We start from the raw sequence: 7,500 nt of genomic DNA, 5'->3' as shown, positions 1-7,500 counted from the left end.
CGCTCCGTCGTAGTGTTCGTAGTCTCGGACGGAGCGGGGGTCAGGGTCGCAGTCACACGGTGTGTGTCCCCCTTCTCCAACAGAGGAGTACTGGGACAGGCTGCGGCTGACCTGGTAACCCTTCATGGAGGAGGCCAGGGGGCCGTGGTGGGCCGCCCGGGCCGAGAGGGGACGCTGTGGGCGTGACAGGGCTGCAACGGACTCACCTAGAGAGAGGATAGAAAGACAGAGAGGGAGAGAGAGACAGAGAGAGAGAGAGAGATAAATGATGAGAGAGAGAGAGATGAGGAGAGAGAGAGAGAGAGAGAGAGAGAGAGAGAGAGAGAGAGAGAGAGATGGAGAGAGAGAGAGAGTATGTTAGAAAATAAATCCAGATTTATTCGGAAAATATAAAGAAAGACATAATGAATAAAAAATAAAGACACACTAAGAAAGAAAGAATAACAAATAAAATCCAGGGGAAACTGAATTCATAACATTTGTATACACACACACTCTCGTTTCCTATTTCTTTCTGCCTCCATTTCCCCCTCCCTCCCTCCCTCTCTCTCTCTCTCTCTCTCCATCTCTCTCTCCATCCATCTCTCTCTCTCCATCTCTCTCTCCCACTCTGTGTAAATGCCAAAGCATCCCTCATTCTCCACACATCTCTCCCTCCCTCTATCCACTCCTCTGTTGACCTATTTATTTCAGTCTGTCTGCCTCAGCCTCTCTTTCTACCGTCCTCTATTTCTGCCTACCTGCTCTGTGCTCTCTCACTCTACTTCTGTCTGTCTGTACCTGTCTACCTCTGTCCCGACTCCCTGTCTCCCTGCCCCTCTCTCCGTCTCCCTGCTCCTCTCTCCGTCCCCCTGCTCCTCTCTCTGTCTCTCTGCTCCTCTCTCTGTCTCCCTGCTCCTCTCTCCGTCTCCCTGCTCCTCTCTCTGTCTCCCTGCTCCTCTCTCCGTCCCCCTGCTCCTCTCTCTGTCTCTCTGCTCCTCTCTCTGTCTCCCTGCTCCTCTCTCCGTCTCCCTGCTCCTCTCTCCGTCTCCCTGCTCCTCTCTCCGTCTCCCTGCTCCTCTCTCCGTCTCCCTGCTCCTCTCTCCGTCTCCCTGCTCCTCTCTCCGTCTCCCTGCTCCTCTCTCCGTCTCCCTGCTCCTCTCTCTGTCTCCCTGCTCCTCTCTCTGTCTCTCTGCTCCTCTCTCTGTCTCCCTGCTCCTCTCTCCGTCTCCCTGCTCCTCTCTCTGTCTCCCTGCTCCTCTCTCCGTCTCCCTGCTCCTCTCTCTGTCTCTCTGCTCCTCTCTCTGTCTCTCTGCTCCTCTCTCTGTCTCCCTGCTCCTCTCTCTGTCTCCTGCTCCTCTCTCCGTCTCCCTCTGTCTCTCTGCTCCTCTGTCTGTCTCTGCTCCTCTCTCCTCTCCCTGCTCCTCTCTCTGTCTCCCTGCTCCTCTCTCTGTCTCCTGCTCCTCTCTCTGTCTCCTGCTCCTCTCTCCGTCCCCCTGCTCCTCTCTCTGTCTCTCTGCTCCTCTCTCTGTCTCCCTGCTCCTCTCTCCGTCTCCCTGCTCCTCTCTCTGTCTCCCTGCTCCTCTCTCTGTCTCTCTGCTCCTCTCTCTGTCTCCCTGCTCCTCTCTCCGTCCCCCTGCTCCTCTCTCTGTCTCCCTGCTCCTCTCTCTGTCTCCCTGCTCCTCTCTCCGTCTCCCTGCTCCTCTCTCTGTCTCCCTGCTCCTCTCTCTGTCTCCCTGCTCCTCTCTCCGTCTCCCTGCTCCTCTCTCCGTCTCCCTGCTCCTCTCTCTGTCTCCCTGCTCCTCTCTCCGTCTCCCTGCTCCTCTCTCCGTCTCCCTGCTCCTCTCTCTGTCTCTCTGCTCTTCTCTCCCTCTCCCTGCCTGCCTCTCTGTTCTCTATCAGTATTCTGTAGGGGATGTAAGTCTCTGTTTACACCAACATAAACAATCCATATGTGAGTTTACATTCTTTATGTATCAGCTGAAAAAGCCTTTTTCAGGCTGAGAGTTGAAGGAGGCGAGCTAAATGGCCCTCTATTCCTATATACTGCACTACTTTAGACCAGGACCCTATTCCCTATATAGTGCACTACTTTAGACCAGGACCCATAGAAAAGTAGTGCACTATATAGGGAATAGGGCCCTGGTCTAAAGTAGTGCACTATATAGGGAATAGGGCCCTGGTCTAAAGTAGTGCACTATATAGGGAATAGGGCCCTGGTCTAAAGTAGTGTACTATATAGGGAATAGGGCCCTGGTCTAATGTAGTGCACTATATAGGGAATAGGGCCCTGGTCTAAAGTAGTGCACTATATAGGGAATAGGGCCCTGGTCTAAAGTAGTGCACTATATAGGGAATAGGGCCCTGGTCTAAAGTAGTGCACTATATAGGGAATAGGGCCCTGGTCTAAAGTAGTGCACTATATAGGGAATAGGGCCCTGGTCTAAAGTAGTGCACTATATAGGGAATAGGGCCCTGGTCTAAAGTAGTGTACTATATAGGGAATAGGGCCCTGGTCTAAAGTAGTGCACTATATAGGGAATAGGGCCCTGGTCTAAAGTAGTGTACTATATAGGGAATAGGGCCCTGGTCTAAAGTAGTGTACTATATAGGGAATAGGGCCCTGGTCTAAAGTAGTGTACTATATAGGGAATAGGGCCCTGGTCTAAAGTAGTGCACTATATAGGGAATAGGGCCCTGGTCTAAAGTAGTGCACTATATAGGGAATAGGGCCCTGGTCTAAAGTAGTGCACTATATAGGGAATAGGGCCCTGGTCTAAAGTAGTGTACTATATAGGGAATAGGGCCCTGGTCTAAAGTAGTGCACTATATAGGGAATAGGGCCCTGGTCTAAAGTAGTGTACTATATAGGGAATAGGGCCCTGGTCTAAAGTAGTGTACTATATAGGGAATAGGGCCCTGGTCTAAAGTAGTGTTCTATATAGGGAATAGGGCCCTGGTCTAAAGTAGTGTACTATATAGGGAATAGGGCCCTGGTCTAAAGTAGTGTACTATATAGGGAATAGGGCTCTGGTCTAAAGTAGTGTTCTATATAGGGAATAGGGCCCTGGTCTAAAGTAGTGTTCTATATAGGGAATAGGGCCCTGGTCTAAAGTAGTGTACTATATAGGGAATAGGGCCCTGGTCTAAAGTAGTGCACTATATAGGGAATAGGGCTCTGGTCTAAAGTAGTGCACTATATAGGGAATAGGGCTCTGGTCTAAAGTAGTGTACTATATAGGGAATAGGGCCCTGGTCTAAAGTAGTGCACTATATAGGGAATAGGGACCTGGTCTAAAGTAGTGCACTATATAGGGAATAGGGCCCTGGTCTAAAGTAGTGTACTATATAGGGAATAGGGCCCTGGTCTAAAGTAGTGTACTATATAGGGAATAGGGCCCTGGTCTAAAGTAGTGTTCTATATAGGGAATAGGGCCCTGGTCTAAAGTAGTGTACTATATAGGGAATACGTTGCCTTTTGGAACACAAACAAAGTTCTAGCTGTTAGTGTGTCTGTGTGTCTGTGTGTCTGTGTGTTAGTGTGTCTGTGTGTCTGTGTGTCTGTGTGTCTGTGTGTCTGTGTGTTAGTGTGTCTGTGTGTTAGTGTGTCTGTGTGTTAGTGTGTCTGTGTGTTAGTGTGTCTGTGTGTTAGTGTGTCTATGTGTTAGTGTTTCTGTGTGTTAGTGTGTCTGTGTGTGTTAGTGTGTCTGTGTGTGTCTGTGTGTGTTAGTGTGTCTGTGTGTGTTAGTGTGTCTGTGTGTGTTAGTGTGTCTGTGTGTGTTAGTATGTCTGTGTGTCTATGTGTCTGTGTGTTAGCGTGTCTGCGTGTTAGTGTGTCTGCGTGTTAGTGTGTCTGCGTGTCTGTGTGTTAGTGTGTCTGTGTGTTAGTGTGTCTGTGTGTTAGTGTGTCTGTGTGTGTTAGTGTGTCTGTGTGTGTTAGTGTGTCTATGTGTTAGTGTGTCTGTGTGTGTTAGTGTGTCTGTGTGTGTTAGTGTGTCTATGTGTTAGTGTGTCTGTGTGTGTTAGTGTGTCTGTGTGTCTGTGTGTTAGTGTGTCTGTGTGTTAGTGTGTCTGTGTGTTAGTGTGTCTGTGTGTGTTAGTGTGTCTGTGTGTCTGTGTGTCTGTGTGTTAGTGTGTATATGTGTTAGTGTGTCTGTGTGTTAGTGTGTCTGTGTGGGTTAGTGTGTCTGTGTGTGTTAGTGTGTCTGTGTGGGTTAGTGTGTCTGTGTGGGTTAGCGTGTCTGCGTGTTAGTGTGTCTGTGTGTCTATGTGTCTGCGTGTTAGTGTGTCTGTGTGTTAGTGTGTCTGTGTGTTAGTGTGTCTATGTGTTAGTGTGTCTGGGTGTTAGTGCGTGTTAGTGTGTGTGTGTGTGTGTGTGTTAGTGTGTGTGTGTGTGTTAGTGTGTGTGTGTGTCTGCGTGTTAGTGTGTCTGCGTGTTAGTGTGTCTGTGTGTTAGTGTGTCTGTGTGTTAGTGTGTGTTAGTGTGTGTGTGTCTGTGTGTTAGTGTGTCTGTGTGTTAGTGTGTCTGTGTGTTAGTGTGTGTGTGTGTGTTAGTGTGTGTGTGTGTCTGTGTGTTAGTGTGTCTGTGTGTTAGTGTGTCTGTGTGTGTTAGTGTGTCTGTGTGTCTGTGTGTCTGTGTGTTAGTGTGTATATGTGTTAGTGTGTCTGTGTGTTAGTGTGTCTGTGTGGGTTAGTGTGTCTGTGTGTGTTAGTGTGTCTGTGTGGGTTAGTGTGTCTGTGTGGGTTAGCGTGTCTGCGTGTTAGTGTGTCTGTGTGTCTATGTGTCTGCGTGTTAGTGTGTCTGTGTGTTAGTGTGTCTGTGTGTTAGTGTGTCTATGTGTTAGTGTGTCTGCGTGTTAGTGCGTGTTAGTGTGTGTGTGTGTGTGTTAGTGTGTGTGTGTGTGTTAGTGTGTGTGTGTGTCTGCGTGTTAGTGTGTCTGCGTGTTAGTGTGTCTGTGTGTTAGTGTGTGTGTGTCTGTGTGTTAGTGTGTCTGCGTGTTAGTGTGTCTGTGTGTTAGTGTGTGTGTGTGTGTTAGTGTGTGTGTGTGTCTGTGTGTTAGTGTGTCTGCGTGTTAGTGTGTTTGAAGACCAATGAGAGAGAGAGAGAGAGATATATATACTGAGAGAGAGAGAGAGAGAGAGAGAGAGAGAGAGAGAGAGGAGAGAGAGAGAGAGTGAAACTTTAGAGAAAAGAGAGTTCCGTGAGACACATTGAGATTAGAGACAATAACAATTATTGAGAGAGAGAGAGAGTGAAATGTCATCAATATTACTTTAACATCTACTTCACCCTCATCACATGGATTAACTCAACCCTCAAAAGCATTGTGAATTGTTCCTACTTCACCCTCATCACATAGTTAACATCTACTTCACCCTCATCACATAGATTAACATTACACCCTCATTGGATATGGTTTGATTAGAGACCCTCAGCATAACATCTATTCCCCCTCATTGAAACATCTCTTCCCCCATCAAATGCTCTACTTCACCCTCATTTCTAGGATTAACATCTACTTCACCTCATCACATAGGTCTACTTGCCTCACCCTCATCACACATCCTTATCATCACATAGAATTCATACAGCACTACTTCACCCTCATCACATGGTTTGAGAACTAAAACATGGTTTGATAACTATTCACCCTCATCACATGGTTTCAGAACTACTTCACCCTCATCACATGGTTTGAAATACTTCACCCTCATCACATCAAACTACTTCACCCTCATCACGTGGTTTGAGAACTTAACATCTACTTCACCCTCATCACATGGTTTGATTAACATCTACTTCACCTCATCACATGGTTTGAGAACTACTTCACCCTCATCACATGGTTTATTAACATCTACCCTCATCACATGGTTTGAGGACCCTTCACCCTCATCACATGGTTTGAGAACTACTTCACCCTCATCACATGGTTTAGAACTACTTCACCCTCATCACATGGTTTGAGGACCTCTTCACCCTCATCACATGGTTTGAGAACTACTTCACCCTCATCACATGGTTTAGAACTTAACATCTACTTTTCACCTCATCACATGGTTTGATTAACATCTACTTCATCACATGGTTTAGAACTACTTCACCCTCATCACATGGTTTGAGAACTACTTCAATCACATGGTTTGAGAACTACTTCACCCTCATCACATGGTTTGAGATCTACTACTTCACCCTCATCACATGGTTTGAGAACACCCTCATCACATGGTTTGATTAACTTCTACCCTCATCACATGGTTTGAGACATCATCACATGGTTTGAGAACTACTTCACCCTCATCACATGGTTTGAGACTTCTTCACCCTCATCACATGGTTTGAGAACTACTTCACCCTCATCACATGGTTTACTTCACCCTCATCACATGGTTTGAGAACCCTCATCACATGGTTTGAGAACTACTTCACCCTCATCACATGGTTTGAGAACTACTTCACCCTCATCACATGGTTTGAGAACTACTTCACCCTCATCACATGGTTTGAGAACTACTTCACCCTCATCACATGGTTTGAGAACTACTTCACCCTCATCACATGGTTTGAGAACTACTTCACCCTCATCACATGGTTTGAGAACTACTTCACCCTCATCACATGGTTTGAGAACTACTTCACCCTCATCACATGGTTTGAGAACTACTTCACCCTCATCACATGGTTTGAGAACTACTTCACCCTCATCACATGGTTTGAGAACTACTTCACCCTCATCACATGGTTTGAGGACCTCTTCACCCTCATCACATGGTTTGAGAACTACTTCACCCATCACATGGTTTTTGAGAACATCACATGGTTTGAGAACTACTTCACCCTCATCACATGGTTTGAGAACCTACTTCACCCTCATCACATGGTTTGAGAACCTCATCACATGGTTTGAGAACCTAACCCTCATCACATGGTTTGAGAACTACTTCACCCTCATCACATGGTTTGAGAACTATGGTTTGAGAACTACTTCACCCTCATCACATGGTTTGAGAACTACTTCACCCTCATCACATGGTTTGAGAACTCTTCACCCTCATCACATGGTTTGAGAACTCACCCTCATCACATGGTTTGAGAACTACTTCACCCTCATCACATGGTTTGAGAACTCTTCACCCTCATCACATGGTTTGAGAACCTTCACCCTCATCATGGTTTGAGAACTACCCTCATCACATGGTTTCCCTCATCATCACATGGTTTGAGAACCTCTTCACCCTCATCACATGGTTTGAGAACTACTTCACCACCCTCATCACATGGTTTGAGAACTACTTCACCCTCATCACATGGTTTGAGAACTACCCTCATCACATGGTTTGAGAACCTCTTCACCCTCATCATGGTTTGAGAACTTCACCCTCATCACATGGTTTGAGAACTACCACCCTCATCACATGGTTTGAGAACTACTTCACCCTCATCACATGGTTTGAGAACTACTTCACCCTCATCATCATGGTTTGAGAACTACTTCACCCTCATCACATGGTTTGAGAACT

The 7,500-nt window shown here is 46.7% G+C and overlaps 1 protein-coding gene across 1 annotated transcript in view; it reads right to left on the bottom strand.

Moving 5' to 3' along the window:
* The window catches only part of dlgap3 (discs, large (Drosophila) homolog-associated protein 3), a 396,097-nt gene that overhangs the window by 43,799 nt on the left and 344,798 nt on the right, over positions 1 to 7,500 (bottom strand). The window contains exon 3 of the mRNA XM_052469115.1: positions 1 to 206. This exon is cut by the window's left edge and continues 993 nt beyond it. Coding sequence (XP_052325075.1) covers positions 1 to 126 — 126 coding nt within the window. The 5' untranslated portion in view covers positions 127 to 206. The remainder of the gene's footprint in view (positions 207 to 7,500) is intronic.

The sequence above is a fragment of the Oncorhynchus keta genome, chromosome 19, assembly GCF_023373465.1.
Source record: "Oncorhynchus keta strain PuntledgeMale-10-30-2019 chromosome 19, Oket_V2, whole genome shotgun sequence".
Lineage (NCBI taxonomy): Eukaryota > Metazoa > Chordata > Actinopteri > Salmoniformes > Salmonidae > Oncorhynchus > Oncorhynchus keta.
The sequence above is the reverse complement of the archived record's forward strand: the minus strand, read 5'-3'. Positions and strand labels throughout refer to the sequence as shown.